The following is a 22,658-nucleotide window of genomic DNA, read 5'->3' as shown; positions in this document are numbered from 1 at the left end:
TGCGAAGTCTTCTACAATGTTGACTTATTTATCATTTGGGCATTGATTCCTGAAATGCCCCACCTCCCTACAGTTCCAACATGTTACACTTGAGCAATCCCGAGTCTTTGACTGACTCCTTCTTTTGTTCTTGTTCCCACTATCTCTGATATTTTTCTTACCTTTAATGACATATAGCGATTCACTAGATAATTCTCCAGAACTCTTTCTTCGGACATCCTCGTCAAGAATGAGATCACGAATCTTCTCAAAAGTGAATCCATCGGATCCCACTGAACTGGTAACTGTTGTAACCGTTTGGGACCAACTGTCAGGCAAAGATAATAGCAGTAGTAAAACTTGAACTTCATCATTGAACTTAATGCCCACTAACATAAGTCTGGCTAAGATCGAATATTGATGTGCTCAGTAACTGAATTGTCATAACTCTGTGCCGCAGCGAAAAACAGTCACACTCCGCTCCTAGCACCGCACCGTCACTCCTGCACCAGCAAAAAAATGCACGCGCCACCCTACGTCCTTTGTCACTGCCATCGCACTGCACCTCTGTGTCGTCTTGCTCACCGCAAGCACCTGCACCTGTTCGCCGTGAAACACGATCTGCCGCCTTACTGGCGCACTCCGCCGCATTGCCTGGACACGACCCTACTCCGAGCAAGCCACCGTGAAACCTTAACTTTGGGACGTTGCTGCCGCCTTTGCAAAACCCTAACTTTGGGACGCTACTGCAGCCCCTGCGAAACCCTAGCTTTAGGACGATTGCCGCCTTTGCGAAACCCTAACTTTGGGATGCTACTACAACCGCAATTTTCATGTCTCGTCGATTAATTTTTGCTGATCGGATCTCTAGTGTATAAACGAACCAACCTCTGATGCCACTTGATGTGAAAAACGCACGCGGAAGCAACACACATAATCACGAATCAACTGCAGAAAAATAAACGACACAAGATTTAACATGGTTCGGTCGCCAACTACAACCTACATCCACACGGGCAACTATTAGGTTTTCATTCTGTCCTGTTGCACACCAATTACAAGTACAATGGTCTCTTTAAATAGAGATTATAAAAGGGACACAATGATTAAACCCACTCACTAAACATGGTGCTTAGTCAGCCCAACCCAATTAGTCATGACTTCATACCCAACAATCTCCCACTTGAAGCCACGGAACAATGTTCACATGCGCTTCAACTGTGTACCATGATTAAGCCCACTCACTAAACATGGTGTCTAGGTGTTTAGTCAGCCCAACCAATTAGTCTTGACTTCATACCCAACAAATATTTGTTAGTGTGAAACAAAAGATATTTTCTTAAGCTTATAGGAATGACACACACTAAAAAGACACTCATGTTATCATAAAATGATGTTCAAGCATGAAAGAACATGTTATCAAAAAGTGAAGTCTCGTCATTATAATGAAGATTTTGACACTAGAACAATCTATTCCTAAGTTTGTATGCTTATTTTAATGTAGTTAATACTATAAAAGAAACTGTGAAGTATTGGTGTATGGATAATGATAATGAAGCTTAAGAGAGATTAGGCCAACTCCTAAGAAGATTTAAGCAAAACACTAATAGAAATGCAAACTTGAGAGTGAGAATTTGAAGACAACGAAGCTAGCAACTTGGGCAACATTTCTTTATCAATTCAAATCTGATTTACTAGGGGACTAACACTTGTATTTATAGTGCTATGGGCAGTCAAGGTGCAAGCTTTAACCTTAAAAAAACTCTTCAGATGGCCTAGAGTTGCATTGGGTCCAAGGAGACCCAATTGTAACTCTAGCTAGACTTTTTCTTTTTCACCCTACTCTAATTGGCAAAATTGGCCTAAAACATGGCCAAAGATAATGGCCAAAATACAAGCCCAAAATAAAACCTATAGTACTTTTTACAAATTTATAAGACTAGGAAATTTGGAAGAAAGAGTTAAAAGTTAATTCTCCATAAAAATAGAGTTTTCTGAACTCCTTCCTCTTCTTCTTTTAATCTTCTAACAATGACCCTAGTTAAATGCCCAATATATGTCCTTCCGGATGGTCCTCCATCAAACCCTCCCTCTTGAAAATGATCTGTCCTCAGATGCTGAATGATGTTCAATGACAACAGTCTCTATTTATTTGTTATTTTCCTTCTGGATCAAATGTCAATCTACAATAGACATCAAACAAATATAAGATAATTTTCTTTATTAAAAGAAAATTAAAACAAAAGAAAACAAAAATAAGGTCCTTTATTTTTATAAAATTTTTGTAAGAAAAATATAGGATCTTTTTCAAAAATATTTTGTTCACTTTGTGTTGTTTATTGCAAAAAAGTAAACTGCAAGACATTATTGTAGAAAAGTAAATTGTAGTAAATGTAAATTGTAGAAACATAAAACAAGCATTGTGAAAAATGTAAATGTCATTGAATTAAAATGTAATTCAAACGAAAAAAATTTGTAAACTAAAATTGTAAAGGGCAGAAATGTAAACGAACAAAAATTAAAATGAATTGAGAACGAGAAATGCAAAATTCAAAATTTGAGTGAAAAATAGGGAACAACAATCATGATTAGTAATCTTTATCTTCAATTTGCAAGAGACTCAAATCTTGAATCCTTGTTATTGAAGTAAACACAACCAATTGGTTTGTATGTTCTTAGAAAAACTACTTTTAATTGAAAATAGAGTTTTCGAAAAGATTTTGAAACACCAACACAAGCATCGTCTGACATGATTTCCGTTTCACTGTTATCCAATTTTTAAACCAAATTCAACTTCAAACATTGATAACAAAATGTAGAATATAAAGAAAAGAAGAAAAGATGGAGAAAACGTAGAAGAAAACAAAGAACTTTTATTAAAACTATAAACATCAAAAACAGAAAACTAACAACAAAAGATTAAACTATTCTACTTCATTATTTGAGTCTCTATCTCTCTCTATAATCAATTCTATTTTTAGAGTTTCACCTTTGGAATGAGTTTCACCTTTGACAGTTAATAATCCTCAATTCATAATTATATCCTAACTAACTTCTGCAGCTTTATCTTTTCACGCAATGTTGACCATTTACTGTATGTTTCTAGCGAAGAGTTTACCTTCTAGAACCCGTTTCTACAGTTTTTTTTTTTTTTTTTATCAATTTAGCTCTTGGTTTCCAAGTTCCTTTCTTCAGCATCTTCTTCCATGACTCTTAGGTCAATTTCAAGTCTAAATAAGCTTTTCAAAAGGTTAAAATATTTCATTTCACAAATCAAACAAAATATAATTTACAAGAAGATTTTTGTAGAAACTCTTTTATTTCATAAAAAAGTACAAATCTAGTCTAAAAATGATAAAAAGATTAAAAAAAAATACAAGACTAAATAAATACAAGAAAATTGAGAGTTATAAGTGTGAAGCATACTTCAGAACATTCCAATAATAATAATGATGGAAGTTAATTTTGTATGTTTGTTGTCAAATATTAAACAATGTTATAAATTAATGTCTATATTTTCATGATCATTCGATTTATTAATTAAAACATCGATTATTAATTAATTATTAACAAATATTTTTTTTTATAATTAAAATTTAATTAACTAATTAATATTTTAAATAAAATTTAAATTTTGAAGTCTTAGTCTTATAAGAAACCTATAAAAAGATACTTTATAATCTCAAAGTAAGATTTACCATAAAAAATAATGCAAGATTTCAAAATAAGAGGTTCAACTAAAGATATTTTAAGATCACTTTGCTAGTTCCTCCGAAAATAAAATATTTTCACTTTGAGACCATTTTTTACATTAATAAGTTTTATTTTATATTTTGTTATGTAATTTATGCTTTATTTAATAAATAAAATAAAATATATGCATAAAAAAGTCCTACTTCTTATTACCTCACTTTATTATTAGATCATTATTGAAGCACAAGACATTTCTTTTTCCAGATGAGTTATGTGCTTAATTCTACTATCATTGAAGTCATAATACCATCCAATATATCATCACCACAATGAAAAAATCCAGAACACACCCATCCACACCCGGTACATATCATCACATATGTCGCATGTATCACTTAAGCGAACTTTCTTCTCACTTGAATGAGTTTCCTCTCCTTTGAACGACTTTGCTTCTCTAAATTGAGGAAGACTTCACTGCTTGAGAAACCTTAGACTGCTGTAGTGATTAAAATTGAGATGGAAGAATCGATTATGTTTTTTCTTGCTGAAACACTCATTTAATGCTTAAGCAATCATCACTAGAGCATCACTTCAACACTTGAACATTGTTACTTTTTTGTCACCCAACAAAATCTAGAAACACCATTTTTACCCTCTATTAATGTTGGAGCAACCATATTGTCGCTTCAATGTTGGCATGTAATGACATGGTCTCACATATTCCAAAATCTCATGATCTCTTGTCACTTAAGCGTCACTCACTCTAAGGAGAAAGACTTGTCTCAATCTCAAAAACATCATTTGAACTATATACTATGTTTGACACTTAATCGATATTGAGTGGTGCATACAATGAAGACTCACCTGTTAGACATCAATTAAGGAGTAGTCCACCACTTAAGTGATATTAATTCATAGAACATATTTTCCTCCACAAATAAACAACACGTCATTTTCTACACACAATCTACATTCAAATCACCCTCAATTTATCAATTATATCTCTATACCATCTTCTTACTATCAATTACTCACAAATTTACATGGGAATGCATATATATATATAATCACTTTCCACTATGTATATTCCCACATCAACAACCTAACACTTGCATAATTCACATACTTAAACAATATCCTATATATAGATTTTATTATTAACTCTTTTATGTGGATATAACGCAACTATAAGTAAATTCTTCTCTATAAGTTTCCAAAATTTCCCCACGAGACTTATGGTATTAAACTCTCCGACAATATCTCCCCTCAATTAACACCCCCTATAGAAGAAGAAAGAGATTGAATTCTTAATAGAAAAATAAATACTAACTAGGATCAAGAATGTCATCAATTCAAGTTGATCATCACATTTCTACCTCCTCATAATTGTATTGTATTTTGTCACCACAATAATATCCTGGCTATACATCTATTGTAGAAAGAATGAAGTTTCTAATTAAATAAAGATTAACGTACGTCTATAATTTATTTATAAAATTTCCATTCTTTATTTATTTAAAATTTATCCCTATTTAAATTGCATGTCTTATATGAAATTGTTTAGAAACCTTATTTTAAGTTAAACATGATTGATTAATAAAATTTATAGTCAAACAAATGATGTGATGAATTTTAGCTTTTTTTTTATCTCTTTGGGCTGCTGGTTGTATAAGGCCCATGCTAGGCTACAGTTAGTCTAAGTTTCCTTTTTCTTTTTACACATGTAATATAAATAACTTCTTTTACTTGACAATATTTAGATTTAATAAAATTCTTTTTCCTGCATCTGTGCCTTCGTTCACTCTCTCTCTGTTCCAACTTCTCTTCCCCTTTCTTCTCTGCTAGGTTTCACGCCCTTTTCATTCTTCATTGTTTATGCTATTGTGTTTTGTTTCTTGCCTTCTTTGGATTGTTTTTGAGTTGCAGAAAGAAGTCTTGGGGTTTATCACCACCAACTCACCATCACAGGAAACGACGCCACTCTTTTCCGCTTAGTCTAATGATCTCTGATGAGGTATTATTACCTATTTAAGCATGGTAATTGTCACGAATGCAAAAATGTTCATTTACGATAATACATTCACAACGCTTTTATTGTTAAACATTGTCCATCAAAACACGATGACATTTTCTAAATTAAAACAAGTCTAAAACGACGACTATGAGTTAAAGCGTTGTTTTAGACTAAAACATTTGGTCTACAAAGACAACTATTAGTGGTAGCCGCTATCTTAGAGAAATTTGCTCTAAGATAACGACTATTACTAATAGCTATCTTTGTAGACCAAACGCTCGGGTCTACAACGACACATTTACCTCAAAGTCGTCGTTTTACACTCATTTATTACTCTAATTCAGAGTGTGCCACTTACGCTTTCGTATTTTCTTTATCTTCTCACGCTTTGTCTTCCTTATTTGCTTTGTTCTCTCCCTGATTCTTCTTCATCTTTGAGCTCTTTGTCATTGTGTAAGTTTCTTTCATTCACTCACCATTTCTTATTTGATTCTTTTTTTGTTTCTCTTATTCATTTCTGTCCTCCATTGTTTGTGAAGGTTTTCATTGCCTTCCACCACTGCTGTCTTCATTGGTTGTTTTATGTGCCTCCATTTGTTCTTCGCTGTTGCTAGCTGTTGTTCACTGCCGCTGCTTTTCACCACCACTATTGCTGAGATTAGGGCATCATGTATGCTAAATTAGGACACCATGTTTTTTCTCATTCAAAACATGAATAAATGTAGTTTTTTAAAGGTTATTAATTGAAGGGAATAAAACGACATCTTTTACCATAGCCATCGTTTTAGACTGAATGTAACACTGAGGATGAATAGTTGCACATAACGATTGAATATTCTTTACTTAAAGAGAATAAACTACACACTGAAAAACAGTGGTCATAAAACCGTCGTTATTAACCTTTTCCGCACTAGTGTCTTTGAAAAAATAATTATATTTTAAATATAAAAATATTTAATAAAAAACGTTTTAAGTATTAATTAGTATGTCAATTGTCAAATTTAATATAAGCATTTACTTTGATAATATTAGATATTAAAATTAAAATCAAAATTAATAATTATACATTGTGAATGCTGTCACATACACTTTTCACCCTAAAAAATGGTTACGTAGGTTGGTAGCGGAATTCGATTTTACAAAATACAAACTCTTTAAACTTGGAGTGTAAGAGACAAGGGAAAATGTGTTGAGATATGAGACACAGCAACTCATATATGAGTGTCTTATTCTTTGTTGGAATGAGGTTATTCCTTTCTAAAAATTAATAAGAAAAATATTCCTTTTGGCGTAGAGAACTGGTAAATTATGTTCTAGAAGTTTGATTATCTGTTTTTGCTCCACAATGAGTAGGCATTAAGCAAAAAACCCATTTTCGAGCTATGTTCTTGTTCATGATGTCTATGATCTATGCAGAGATGTTGACAACAAATCTTGAAGGGGCTAACACAACCTTACTTTACACCTCCATTAAGCAATAAGATGAGTGAATTATCCTTAGAATATTGTGTAATGATTCAACGATGTTCATATTTTTAGGTTCTAACAATATTTTTTATCTAATCATTTTCTATCGATCTTTTAACTCCTTTTTTTTATTTCCTACAGTACAATCTCCCGTTGATTATTCTTCATTCTCAATCCATCCCTCATAATCGTTAATCCATCATTATCTGTCGATTACAATTATAAGTGAACTTTTGGCGTCAGGTGATCGAATTTCTGCATAATAATATGGTTCAACAACTCTCACATTTTTCATGAGAAAGAACAGCAGACCCACTTTTCTGGTCATTGGGTATGAAGTGCAACTCAAGTCATCCTCATGCAAACCTAGACCAACTTGCCTTAACTCCAACAACCCTAACAAACAATTATATATAAAGCTAGCAAAACCATTCTACAACACCATACCATCGGAGAAGCCTCTGTAGTTGATTACCTTCTTTCCACACACTCTCATTAGATGGCTTCTTCTGTTTCATTAGTTTTTATTGTTTCTCTAGCACTCAACATGGCCATGCCAACACTTGCAGCTACCCACACAGTGGGAGACACCTCTGGTTGGACAATTGGTGGTGATTACAGCACATGGGCTAGTGGATTGAAATTTAGAGTTGGAGATAGTCTTGGTAAGATATCCTTTTGTTTCATGCACAATACTAATTACAAAACCACCATCTCATTTCTTTTACACATTAGGTTATTTAACACAAGGTTATTGAGTCGAGATTGAATACATTTCTTAAAACCTAGCAATACAACCTGTGACAGTTTATGATAAAGAGTTAGAAATGATTGGAAAGAAGCAGAATAATGTATATCCCTTATGTGTGACAGTTTTCAATTACGGGCCTGGTCACACTGTGGATGAAGTTACTGAAAGCGATTACAAGAGCTGCACTACTGGAAATTCTCTGAGCACAGACAGTAGCGGCGCCACCACCATTACCCTCAAGACTGCCGGCACTCATCACTTCATATGTGCTGCTCCTGGTCATTGCCAGGGTGGCATGAAGCTTACTATTAAGGTTAAGGCGAAAAAGGTTTCTGATTCTGCTGCAGCACCTTCACCTACTAAGGACTCACCCTCTGACACTGATAACACCAAAGACACACCCACTACTTCCACCACCACCTCTACAACTCCAACCTCGACCACCCCTTCTACTTCAACCTCCTCCACCACCACCGCCACATCTTCTCATACATCTTCAGCAACTCCTGGCTCACCAATTGGTGGTGCTATGTTTATTGTTTGTTGGATCTCATACTTGGTGTTGCGTTTGCTGGGAATTTGAGTTGTTTTGAGTCAGGACAGAGGCAGTGCTTCCGGGGTTTCTTTGCTTTCCATTTTGCTCACTTTGTTTTCTTCTTTGATTCAACTGACCCATTCAGATTTTGCTACCAGGCTGTGACTTTGAGTGACATTTATCCTAATTTATGTTTCTGTATGTTCAATATATTGTTTAATTAATATGGTGAGGAGTGAGTGGGTATCTACTGCTAAATAATTTGCATTGTAAATTTTTACAAGGTCAATCTAGTGGTGGGGGGTTCGGATGACAGTTCTTGTTCAAACATTATTGCTGTGTATTCGTATGCATAAAAGATTAATAATTTGCATAGAAGATGTGGTTCCTTCTTCACAAGTACTTCAACTTCCGAAAATAAAGATTTTTTTAAATGATTATATATCTTAATATGTCCCGCAAATTATAATTTCTAAATTTTACACTCCATTGTATTTAGTTCTCTTCATGATATCCCATGAGTATTTTTTTTTTTAATTTAGGTGAATATAGTTTCCAATTTTTTTTTAAAAAATTCTAATATGAGCATACTAGATAACCTATGATATAGTAGACTATCAAAAATAGGTCAAGAACATGTGGTACAAGATTGTTTGTCTTAATCAAATCATTTTTCTTCTTCTTGTGTCTGCATTTAGAGTATTAGAGGATACGAGACCATGTACTCTATATCTATTCTAACTTCCTTTTTGTTTGTTATTATAGTTTGATTGGTTTGACGTTTCGAACTCAGATGATGAATCATTGTTCACGTGTATTTTTTCAACCGTTTTAACGTAATTTACGAAAGTTATTTTCTATATAAATAGAACTTATATATATATGAATTGTTGTAACTAACTTAGAGTTGAGATTTCAATGTAAAAAAAAACCTTGAAATGTAATTGTAATGTTTGTTATCAATGAATTTATGATTGTGGATGTAGATTATTGTTAATACTTCAATTGAGTCATGTTAATTTATTTGTGTGTTTTCTTCGTTATTTTTTCATGTTTAACCGTCTTGTTGTTCTTGCGAGTTCTTCTTTATCATTTTTTACTTGTTTATGTTGGTAAACGTCTAGCAAGTTTGAGAGTTGTTCCTTTACAAACTTGTGCAATGAACATGGATAGTGAAAACTCAATCATCATGACTTTCACAAAGTATGAGGTTGAGAAATTCAGTACCTTTAATAATTTTAGGTTGTGACAGTTGAATATGCATGCCTTTTCTAGTTTAAGAGAGTCTCCTTAAATCTTTGGAAGGTGGATTCAAGCTTCATGCAATCATGGCTGAGAAGGATAGGAAAACATTGATGGAGAAGACTTATGACATGTTGGAGATCCCACATCGACTAGAAATAAGGGCATTTCATACTATATAAATGGGTGCAAACCTCACCTTATAAGCTGATTTTATAAGGTTGAGTCAGACTTAAAGTTTACTTTCTAATATGGTATCAACGCCATTTAGAGTCTATCCTAGCAATAGTTTGTGGACTTATCAGGTCACCCATTATTGGGTTGTTATTGGACCACCCATAAATATATAGTCCCACGCACGAGTTAGTAGATCTCGGTATGATGTGGCTATTGGAGATCTCACATCAACTAGAGATAAGGAAATTTCATAATATATAAGCGGGTGCAAACCTCACCTTATAAACAATTTTATAAGGTTGAGTTAGGCTTAGAGTCCATTTCTTAATAAGGTGTGATTATTTTGAGTCTTGGGGACAAGTTGTTAAGGTAGGTATTGAAGGAGAATACCACAAAGAGGCTATGGACAATTTTTAAAAGCTTGTACATGGCTAAGTCTCTAGTGAACTATCTACATTTGAAGCAAGCATTATATTGGTACAAGATGAGTAGTGAAAAGGAAGTTGGCAAATAACTGAATAAATTCAACAAGTTCATTATTGATTTTGAGAATATTGACGTTTAGATTGATAATGAGGATCAAGCATTGTTGTTGTTGTGTTCTTACTTAAGACACATGCATTTCAAGGAAGCTTTATTGTACGAAGAAAGACTCTCTCTCTTGATGAGGTTGAGGTTGCTCTAAGCTCAAAAGAGTTGAACGAGAAGTTTGATGTCAAGGCTTCCAATACTGGAGATGACCTTCTAGCAATGGGAGATAATCTACTAGGGATACTGGAATAGTTAGATGGTGATCAAAGTCAAAGACCCATTAAGGAAGAGTAGTGAATGTCAACAAGTGTTATCACTATAAGAAGGAAGGACACACAAGTAAGTATTGTCCTCAAAGACAAAAGAAGGCTAAAAACCTTGATAGACCGTCTAAATCTAGTAAAAGGCTTGATGAACCATTTACATCTGGTGGAGCAACTCTAGTAGAAGACGAATATGAATCATCATAAACTCACATGGTGTAGAGTAGTATTGATGAATTTGAATGGATATTGGACTCTAGATGTTCCTTTCATATGAAACCTAAGTGTATATAGTTCTAGGAGTTTTAAAACTTGGAGGAGACTTAGTTTTCCTGAGTGATAACAAGTCTTGTAAGATAACTAGCATTAAAACAATTAAGTTTCATCTGCATGAAGAAATTAGGTATGTACCTAACTTGAAACAAAATTTAATATCCATTGGTGAACTCGAGAAGAAGAGATATGTGTTCAAAGGAGAGAGGGGAGTGTTAAAGGTATTGAGAGAGTCCCTAGTAATGATGAAGGGTGTGAGAAAGAATATCAATTATGGGAGGAGGATGGTTTGGTGGTTTATGTGCCTTTTCTAAAAACATCAAAAGAAATCTTATTAACATTTCTAACCAATTCCTTCAATTAAGTTTGACAAAATTCGACATATTTTTGTTATCCCCTTTCAAGAACAAAAAGGTTTACTACCATGAACATAACTCTTAGTAAACTTCTAAAAGCCTTTTAAGTACTCAACCTTTACCTTCATATAAGTTTGACTACAAACAAGTTTAAGTATTTTTATCAACTAAAGTATGATCTTGAGTCATTTGGGTTTTGTTGAACGGAGTTCAACATAGTTCTTTTTTCACCATATATACTTCTTCATTCAAAAATTTCCAAATTTTTTTTTTTTAAGTTTAAGTGGTCGCTTCAAAACCCTCAAAAACCTTTTTCTTTCATTCAAATTGTACACTTAATTTCCTTTATATTGGCAAAGGCTAGATAAATTTAAATTCGGGATGACTTTTCCTTCGTCCTATGATGACTTTTTCTACGGCAAATGCACCGCGTTGTTAGAAGTATTAATTTGTCCCTAAGGACAGATATCGAATTCACAAGGAACAATTGAATAATCAAGTAAAAGATTCACTAAATATAAAATAGAATAATAAAATTTTGTTGAGATTTTTTTATGATGACAATGATTAATAAGAAAACAAATCAAAGAGTTTGTTGCTTCAATTGGAAAAATAGGCTTCGAGATCATGGAAAACCAAATAAAACAATAATATCAATCATCAATCAAGAACATAATATTATGTTTATATATCACCTTAATACATAAGAGTTTGAACATATTACTCTTAATCCTAAAGGGTAGAATTAGCCATACATGATAGTTGTTACAAGTAGGGAGAGCAAGAAATGAAGATTCTGAATTTTTCTCCTTGACGGGTACCTCCTCCAGGATTTTCTAACACCTTTTATTCTCCCAAATGGATTACAATTCACTTAATGATGTTTTCCTCTCAATCTTTCACACTTAGGGTTGTGCATTAAGCCTCCTATTTAACCTAATTTGCTTGGGCTTAAGTGACTTCTCGCTTGGGCGAGTAAAACGTAAAAAGACCCAACGTTACTGGAGCAATCTCGCTTAAGCGAAAATGAGCTTGCTTGAGCGAGATCCACTGTTAGTGCATTCCAACTTTCCCCTTTAGCTTTGTATATTCTTCTTTTGCCCCGTTATCTCCATTATTCCCTAGAATCCTAAAATTAACACAAATTCAGGAATAAATCATTCTTATTTAAATTAAAATCACAAAATATGTAAAAAGGTATAAATTAATAAATTATGGGTTATTTTATACTTATTTTAGCAATTAATACCCATAAGTGTCTATATTTTAATATGAAATATTACTGAAATTTGACATTTATCATCCTATTAACAGTAATGGTCTCCTTAATATGCCATTTTTCGAGGACTCTATTTTCTTAGTTTTGGGTAAGGGTGGCAATGTGGGACAGGCCATGCGGGCCGGCCCACGACCCACTACTTAAAAACAAGGGGTGGGCTCACTAATCTAGCGAGGCCCACCTGCATAACCCACTACTTGCGCGGGCCAACAATGGGACGAGCTGGTTGGCCCGCTGGCTCGCATAAAAAAATAAAAAATAGTTATTTTATTTTTTACAAAAAAAATCATATCTCACTCATATTATTATTGCAATGTAACCTTTATTTTATTTAAAAAATTAAATTTAATGTACCAAAAAAAAGTATGTTTTATTTTAATCATTTACAGAAATTAATATTAAAAATAAGAGTGGATTTAGTTTTAAGTAAAGTTTTACATTTAAAATTTTTTCATAATAAATAATATAATGAAGAGATTTCAATAAAATATTTTGTAGCAAAAGTTTGATAAGATACTCTCATACATTTATATACATATAGGAGGAAAATATATGCAAAAAAAAAAAAAGCTTTAATTATTTTTAATCAAGCCTTCTAATAACCCTAATACTTGAATGTATTTATATTTTTTTTTATCTCAATCGAATGAATTAAAAAAAAGGATGAAATTTTAAATTTTCAGCTGTAGAGATTTTTTTTATAATTAAATTTTAATTTAAAAAAAAACTATTTTTCTTATGCGGGTTGGCCCGCATGCTAGCTCTTACACAGAGCGGACCAGTAAATGAGCCCACACTCCTTGTGTGGAGCGGGCCAACCCGGACAGGTCTATACTGGGCGGGCCAACCCTCATTGCCACCCGTATTTTTTGGTAAGGCTCGCTTTCTTGCATTTTGTTGAAGGACACGTTATACTAGTTTCTAATTTCCATTTTTTCTTGTGCAAATATCATGGACAATGATTTTGATTGCTAGAAATTGTGTGCCAAGGCTAGAGCTCCTTCACTAGAAAAAAGCATTTTTGTTAACTTTCAAAATCCATCAAAAAGGAAGAATAGTCATATGGAAGAGGAGTCAAGACTTCATTAGTTTCTGCCCTAAAACTAACTCCACTAACCTCATCATAAGGAAAAAAAAGTCCTATATGCAATCAAGCTGGAAAAACTAAGGTTACTCCTCCTAATATACCTTGACCTCTACTATTTCTCGAGTATAGGTGACTTGCCTTGCCTTGGTTGACAATTCGAGAAAAGGAAGGCCCCTTGACTTGAGTATATCATATATCTACAACACCTCCAAACTTCAATTCCTTATGGAATATAAACATGAAAGCCAATCAAGTTAGGGTCGAAGGTAGTGGAGGCTTCCTTGTCCGATATGATGACGAACTTTTAAAATCGGCTGGACCAGCAGGATGCCTTGGTTTTTCAAAAATAATGTTGGTCATAAGCATGAAAATCATCCAATACTGGAAAGGTGTGATGACAAGATGAATGCCAAAATTCGAGAGTTGGAGCACAAAAGTCAAGGTTTTGATAAAGAAGGTCGAGTGTGACTATTTTACGGCAAGTGTACCGAGTCAGAAGTAATAATTTTTCCCTAAGGACGGATATCGATTTCAGAAGGATTAGTTCTAAAATCCTAAGTATAATATTCAGTAAATGTAAAAAAATGTGTAAAAGTGTGTTGGAAAGGTCGTTTGTATCATGAATTTGCAAGAAATTAAATGAAGCAAAGTAAATGATTAGTATGAGTCAATTGAGAAAATTGGGATTGGGGTTCATCCTTCTCACTCGTTTTGTATTTTCATAAGACATATAGTATTTCATCTTGATTGATATTGATGCATATATAAAATTCATTCATATTGATTCCTCGCATACAAAATTATTAAGAGAGTCTCCTAAATATCGATTTCTCGCATATTTATAAAAACTTCTTATCATTAAGAATAAATGTTATAAAGAAATTAAAATTTCAAATCTATTCCTAGCATTCAAATATATTAAGCATTATCATTTAGATTAGATGCTTAGAAGTAGTTTCCAGTCAAATCTAAGGATCAAAATCATGAATTGTTCAAGCTTTGAGAATAAAATGATAATATCAATCATCAATGAAGAACTTAATATTTATAGATAAATATCACCTCAATAGATAAGAGTTTGAAAAATTGCTCCCAATTCCAAATGGAGGAATTAGCCACTCATGTTGGACATTACAAGCATGGTTGCCTCCTCTAGGATTTTCTATCTCCCTCTATTCTCCCAATGATTTCTAATATTATGCCTCATGCCTTCTATTTAATCTAATTGGGTTTGGTATAAGTGACATCTCGCTTAAGCGAGATATTACTTTCTTAAGCAAGAGTTTACGATAAAAAGATCAACTTCACTGAAGTGTACCTGCTTAAGTGAGTCTTAGACGAGATCCTCTAGAGTGATCTTGCTTGAACGAGTTTGGGCGATTTTTCAATGTTCCAAATTTGTCTTTTCATCTTATCTTTCACTTGTCAATTCTCCTTTAGCCTTTTTACCTCCATTTTCACCTAGATTCCTAAAATTAACACAAATTTGGGAATAAATCATTCATATTCATATTCATATTCATCTTATAATCCAAAAATATGTAAAAAGGTTAAAATTATGAAATTAGAGGTTAAATTATAACTATTTTATCAATTAGAGTCCATAAGTGCTTATCTTTTTTTATGAAATATTACTTAGTTATGGCACTTATCATCGAGTCAGATGGAAAGCACTTGAGGTCAAGCAAAATCTTGGCTCTTGAAGCCGAGGTGGGGCTACTCAAGAAAAATCTAGAAGGTGTTAAGGAGGCCAAAAGCAAGGTAAAGGAGGTTGAGTTTGATCAACAAAGCTCGAAATTTTATGCAAGTGGATCTCCACTTAGTATTTTACCAACAAAGCTTGATAACCATTCTAAAGAAGAATTAACTCGACCAAAGGTCAGTTTTCTAAAAGCCTCTCCCAATCCACCTTGAAAAGTTCTAGCTTAGTCTTGGTAAGAACATTTGGCACCCACCATGGGATCTAGGTAAAATTATTCCCAGACCACAACTCTTATTGTACTCACCTAAAGTCAACCTATCGTGTCAGCAACAGTATATGGTGAGATGACTTATCTTCCATTGATTTTCTTAAAGCTCTGTAGGTGAAGTTGGCTCTAGAAAGGGGGTTAAATGGAGCCTTATACTCTTTTCGTAGCATATGAGATAAGTAGATAATCTAGTAGATCGTCTAGTATAAACGTTCTTGTTGGAATGTCTAACATATGGTATATTAATAAAAAAATTTAAAAAAATAGCAGCAAGAGATAAGCACTAGAATTTATCCTATTTCCTCCAAACTTGGGTTACATCTATTCCCCTTAAGAAACTATTTAAGAGTTACCACTAACCAACTATTTATAGCAAGTATGCTCACATCTTCAAGTTACAACAAGTATTATCACTTATACAGGTTACACCCTTTTAACTTCCCCCTGAGATTAACAACTCTCTAGAACACAAAGAAACACTGTCAAAGAGAACACAAAGAAAGCTCACACGGGTATAATTTCACAAAGTGAAGAATTACAATGATTTAAAACTCAACCCAAAAGACTAAATGTTTTAATGCCTAGATTAGACTCTCATTACAACTCTCAGTATTTTCAACAAGATCACCAATATGTCTTTTTTATTTCTTGTCTTCCCTTACCTTTGTTTTTCACCTTCAATCTCCTTATATATGTCCTTGGGCACTTGAATTAGATAAGTTTGGATATTACAATATCTTCCTCTTTTTGGTGCTAGAAGCTAAAAACATAAAGCTTGGATTTTCAATTTTGCAAATTGCTTTTGCTTCAAATATGGTTAAGAAAACACGAAAGTATTTGCAATATGGGTTAGTAAAAGAAAATCAAAACATAATTAGAAATGTTTCATTCTAGATAACGCATGATACTAAAATATGGCAACTGAGATTTTCAATTTATTCAAATTGTTTCTGTTTAAAGAAGATTGGGAGATATTTTCAATATACTAAAAACTACATTCGCAAGATTTATTTGAACAAATATGTTTAAGAATGTATTTTAAAGATATACGAAAAACAGGGTTAAATAGAGTCATTACGCAAATTCAAATCTTTTTCTTTGTTTGGACATAAAACCTTTTTTATTGAATTCATTTTTAGTAGATATATGAGTTTAGGAGATTTTGTTTTACAACCAAACCAAATCAATTGGTTGTTTCGTGGTTTCAATCGGCTGTTTTGTGGTTTCAATCGATTGTTTCTTTGAAAATCCTAACAGAATTCAGTTTTGAATAGTGAATCAGTCTTAAATGATTTCTAACTAAATACGCTCCTTCATTAAATGTTTTGACCAATCTTTGGAAAATATAAATAGCATGTTATATGTTTCTGAATGGTAAGAAATAGTTTTGAGAAATTAAGTTTGACATATTTGATCTCAAGTTTTCAAGATTCACATCAAGCTTTGGATTTTTAAGTGAGAGTGGAATAGGATTGCAATTGTATTCTTTTCAGTTGAACTTTGATCAGGTGTAATCCTTTTCTCAATCTTCTGTATTTCTGTTGTTGTATTGCCAAGGAGTGTTGTGTGTTCTTGAGGTGTTCAAGATCAATACTCTTGGTGTGGTTTGCCAAAGGTAATGTGTTTCTTGAGGGGTTCAAGGTCACTACTTTGGTGTGTGGTCTTTTATAATCTGGTTTGATTGCTTAATGGATTACCCAATGGTTTCTGGGAACTGGATGTAGCTCTTGTTGTAAGAGTGAACCAATATAAACTGCTTGTGTGCATTTCTCTTTCTCTGAACTTCTTTAAATTCTGTTTTTAAGCTGTTTAAGTTTTAACTGGTATAAACAACCGATTGTTTTTGTAATTTACTTTAAAACAGTTTGTGTTCTTGGCTAACTTGATTCCTCTTCTGGATTTCTTCACAGAGTTTCATTAAACCTTCAAAAGTTTTCGAAAATCTCTTATAAACAATTTACCCCCCCCCCCCTCCCCCTCTTGTTTAAGGCCATATATCCTAACAGTAATAATGAAAACGTGTTACTCATTCAACACATTCATCAAATCGTTTAGCATGAACAAAATTGTAGATGCTCAAAGGGTCTACTTTATACTATAGTTGTACAAATCATTATTATTGTAGAACAAGGTGCTTTGATGTCTCAAAATCCAGGAGGAATGCTTGAAGACCTTGTTGCTGGTTGTGTGTGTGTCTAGAACTATTTGAATTTGTTAATCTACTCTTTATGATGATCCAAGGTTAATTGAATCTTAATCCTTTTGAAAAAATATGTGTTTTCTAAAGAATGTGAAAATTCTACCTGTTGAAATGTCGATTCAACCGATTGTTTTACACTTAGTGGATTTTGAAAAGTTTAACTTTGTTTGACTTTACAGTCAAACCAATTCAACTGGTTGTTTCGAGAATTCAACCGATTGTTTTTCTGAAAACCTTAACAAAATTGTGTAGTTGTGTCAATTTGTTTTAAATGATTCAAACTGCTTTTGGTTCTTGAATTAAATGCTTTGACCATTTGATTAGAGTATAAAAAGATTGTTTTACGCTCCTAGTCATTAACTAAGAAAGAAATATCAGTCAAAAACACTTTTCAAGATTTTAAAGAGTTTTTGGATGATCTCAAGTGTGGAATAGGATTGGGTGTTGTATTTTGAACTTTAATCTTTGGATTACCCATGTGTATTATGTTCCTTTCTTTTATTGAACATTGTATTTTTGTGTGACTTGGTGTTGTGCAAACTGTGTGTTTTGCCAAAGAGTAGTGTGTGTTTTTGATGGATTCAAGATCATCACTCTTGGTGTGTATTGGGTAATCTAGGTTTGATTACATAGTGAATTCTCAGTAGTTATTTGAGGTCTAGATGTAGCTCTTGGTTAAGAGTGAATCAGTATAAACATCTTGTGGGAATCTCTCTATACTTACACTCTTTAAACTGTTTTAGATTTGATTTTCAATACTATTGGTATAAACAACCAATTGTTTCACAAAAACAACTGGTTGATTTTCTGGAATAAAATTAAAAACAGTTTTCTTCTTGCCTGAACAATTTTCTAATTAATTGATTCTTCATAGACTTTCACTCTACCTTCAATACTTGCGAAAATATTTCAAAAACAATTCACTCCCCTCTTGTTTAAGGCCTCTAATTCTAACAATTATATCCAAATAAACCATTCAGGCTGTTTTTTTTATATCATTAAAACATAAACTTCTCATGTGATCTTTTAGTCATTAGATCGTCTAGTGGGTCATAGATCATCTAGTGTTTCGTTAGATCGTATATAAGGTCTCAACAATTGAAATGCGTGTTATATGAAATAGATTTAGCTTTTTGTTAAGTTTTGTTATCATCAAAATATAAAAGCATAAAATCCATGTATGATATTCTGGTCATTAGACTAACAAATGGTTCAACAGACCGTTTAGAGGCTTAGACCGTCTAGACAGATAATCCAAATCGTCTAGGATCTTAACAAGCTCATATGGAGACTATTTTTCATAGGAATGAAGCAAACATTTAGAGCGTCATCGTTATCATGTAGGACAAGTTCAAAAAGGACTGAAACTTCTATGAAATTAACATTGTGACGAGATGTAAGCCCACTCTGATGAAATGCAAGCTCTCCAAGAGAAAATTGTCATACTACATCAAAATCGAACCACACACCGGTCCAAACAAAATTTGCAACCAAAATATATAGAGCAGGTTGTTGAGTTTCATCCTGATATCTCTAATAAACCAACTGAGGATACAGGTTGACCAACATAAGGTGGTTGACCATAGAAGCTACTACGAAATACACACACAACGGATTCAAACCAAAAGTCAATCCTAAGCTCCCAGCAAAACTATTAACTTAGCACCACCGGTAGATCAAATCCAAGAGTTTGCCACACATAGGGAATCATGAGTGTGCAATCAACATATGTTATTTAAAGTTGTGTCAACTTCCCCGTTGAATGCATAAATGTGATCCAACTTAACTGACTTTCACCCCTTCATGTTCGATGTCATGAAAGTCTAACTCCTAAACAAATTGAAGTAATCATGTGTTAAAAAGTACGATGATTTCTCAAACCTAGATGCACATGTTAAGGCTTATCTCACCTAAATCTACATTTTTTCCAAATACTTAGGAGTACATTATTGGTTGTTCCCCACTACTCTCAAGGGACAACCTTGGAATGGTATTACTCTTTACCTTGGAATTCCATCAGCCCAGGTGATACTTTAGGTGTGAGGTTCTCAACTCGGTTTGCTAATTTTAAGTTGATGATCGCATGCTCAACCTCGCTCCAACATGTCACTGAAGGATATGTCAAGCTTTTACAACAGTATATGACCCAAATCTCCAAGGTATCCACTAATATTATCGATTATGGTCGTGCATTTTCTCTTAGTGGGACTTCATCCAGGGACTTTTCTCTTTGTATATCAATCCACCCGTCAATATGGATGCACTATAAGCCCGCATAGCTAGGTATACAACATTGAAAAAAACTTGAAAGCCAAAAAAAGAGAGAATGCTCAATCCACAACCCCAACTCCTAAAGCCCAAAGTTTTAAAAAGAGGTATGTCAACAAATAGGAAAATTACACTCCTCTCAATGCTAGTCGAGATGTCATAATCCAAGAAGCATTTAATCTTGAACTAGTTTGACTACCCAACCCACTGTTAGAATATATGGCCTTAAACGAGAGGGGGGTGAATTGTTTAAGAGGGATTTTCGTAAACTTTTTAAGCATGAAAATACTTCAAGAAAACCTTGATTATGAAATCAGTTTTTCAAAACATAAAGCAAAGGCACAATACTGGAAAAACAATCGGTTGTTTTACCGAAACAATCGGTTGTTTATACCAGTTATCAAATAACAAAACTGAATTTTAAAGAGTTAGAGATAGAGAGATTGTACACAGATATTTATACTGGTTCACTCCAAATCTAGAGCTACATCCAGTCTTCTCAGAAACCCTGAGGAAATCCACTAAGCAATCACACCTTGATCACTTACACAACAACCAAGAGAATGACCTTCAACACCTTAAGAAACACACTTTCCTTGGCCAACACACCAACACCAAGATTGTTGATCTTGATCCCCTCAAGAACACACAGCCAATCTTAGCAAACACAAAAACGAAACTTGTTTCACAGAGTACAAGGATTACACTTGTTACAGAAGATAATTTGAAATCAATACAAGCAGAATCCTATTCCACAAACTTTGATAAATCACAAACTCTTAGCAATCTCAGCTCTTTGAAAAACTCAAAAACTCTTAGCAAAAACTTGTCAAAGATTAATTCTCAAATATGTTATTCTGAATTTATTCAAAGATGTAGTTTGTTATCAAATCTTAACAAACTCTTAAATTGCATTAAAAGATTGGTCAAAGCATTTAATGACTGGAGCGTAAGCAGTTAAATCATTTAAAGCTCAGTCAAAGATAAAACAGTTTTTCTATTATGGTCCCAAAACAAACAATCGGTTGTTTCCTCGAATCAATCGGTTGTTTTGGTTCTTAACATTTCAACCATTTTAAAAACAGTTTTCAATCTTTTTCTCAAAACACCTAAGTATAAACAATCGGTTGTTTCGACAAAACAATCGGTTGTTTTAACTTAGTTTGAAAATATTTTACTTTCACAAAGATTGAGAATGCCAATGCTTTAGATTTAATCAAAGAGTGGATTACAACACTCAAACTACCCCAGAACTATGCTAAACCAGCACAGCAACACCAAGCACAGCCAAGGCTTCAACATCCTTCAAAGGGTTTGGATTCTTCAAAGCTTGAACACCACTTGGTTCAACACCCACAACTTCTCCTCTATTTTTCAATTCAACCAAAAGGTGTAATTATCACCAAAACCAATGCACACCACAAAAAGAATGCTACAAAGTTTGTGACCACATTGAAGAGCTTGTACGATCCGAAGCTTTAGGAAATTTTGTCCAAAAATGGTTAGGCTAGGCATGGTTGAGGATGCAGAGGATGGCATTGTAGGGGTCGAGGCTTTTGAGGCGATCACCAAGGTTGGGACAGAGAAAATCATTCAAAGCAAACACCAACACCTCATCCTGAACAAGAATAAATAAAGAAACCCTAGAAAAATCCCAATGAAGATTGAGAAACCATCATCATTATTGTATGGGGGTTTGTTGACAAAAGAGGTAGCTTCAACTTGATAAATGTACTGGACAGGAATACTCGGGACCTCGGTCCAAGTATTTGGGGGAGGTCCGCTTGACGTTTGGGCTTTAGAGGTGGGTTGGGAGTTCGGCCCAGGAAAGGTAATTAAGATAAAAGATAAAGAGATATTTTATCTGTTGTGATATTATTCTGAAGATGAAAGATATAATTGTTATTGTTTAAATCTGTTATCATATTATTTTGTTATGATTAAATGCTCTTATGTTGAGATTACATTATTGATAGAAAAAGTTGTTGGCGGGATATCTATAAAAGGGGCTTGAGACCCCTAGTGAAGGTACGTTGTTTCTGAATACTAAGACTGAAACTGATTTGATATCTCTAGTGCTCTCATTGACTTGATCGTCGGAGTGTAATCAACAGGTAGAGCCCCCTCTGTCCAACGGAGTCAAGTGTCAGACTTGCTAGAGAAGACAAATCAGAAGCGAAGCTCACCATCTAGTCCAGCCGAGGTCAACCAGCGAGAATAACAAAGAAGAGGCATCTCTGAAGTATCAACTCAATGAGCATGTTGCCACCTGATCCCTCTAATTCATCATTTTTACAAATGTGAACTTTTATATTAATGATCCTGGCCAAGATGACTCAGTGGTTGTCAACAGGTAGAGTCCCCTCTGTCCAACGAAGTCAAGTGTCAGACTTGCTAGAGAAGACAAATCAGAAGCGAAGCTCACCATCCAGTCCAGCCGAGGTTAACCAGCGAGAACAACAAAGAAGAGGCATCTCTGAAGTATCAACTCAATGACCATGTTGCCACCTAATCCTCTAATTCATCATTTTTACAAATGTGAACTTTTATATTGATGACCCAGTAGTTATCAA

At 33.7% G+C, this 22,658-nt stretch overlaps 1 protein-coding gene across 1 annotated transcript; it reads left to right on the top strand.

The window, feature by feature from the left end:
• Positions 1-7,582: 7,582 nt before the first annotated feature.
• Positions 7,583-8,647, top strand: LOC137827006 (blue copper protein). The gene is made up of 2 exons (XM_068633192.2): positions 7,583-7,818; positions 8,027-8,647. The coding sequence occupies exons 1-2, from the start codon at positions 7,653-7,655 to the stop codon at positions 8,485-8,487; spliced, it is 627 nt and encodes a 208-aa protein (XP_068489293.1). The 5' UTR covers positions 7,583-7,652; the 3' UTR covers positions 8,488-8,647.
• The last annotated feature ends 14,011 nt before the right edge of the window (positions 8,648-22,658 follow it).

Source organism: Phaseolus vulgaris, chromosome 8 (assembly GCF_051622355.1).
Source record: "Phaseolus vulgaris cultivar YP4 chromosome 8, ASM5162235v1, whole genome shotgun sequence".
Lineage (NCBI taxonomy): Eukaryota > Viridiplantae > Streptophyta > Magnoliopsida > Fabales > Fabaceae > Phaseolus > Phaseolus vulgaris.
The sequence above is the reverse complement of the archived record's forward strand: the minus strand, read 5'-3'. Positions and strand labels throughout refer to the sequence as shown.

What these genes read in the sequence shown, in the direction of transcription:
- LOC137827006 (XM_068633192.2), top strand. Translation starts at nt 7,653, where the DNA reads ATGGCTTCTTCTGTTTCATTAGTTTTTATTGTTTCTCTAGCACTCAAC. An exon ending in TAGAGTTGGAGATAGTCTTG is followed by an intron (nt 7,819 to 8,026) that starts GTAAGATATCCT and finishes TATGTGTGACAG; the next exon opens with TTTTCAATTACGGGCCTGGT.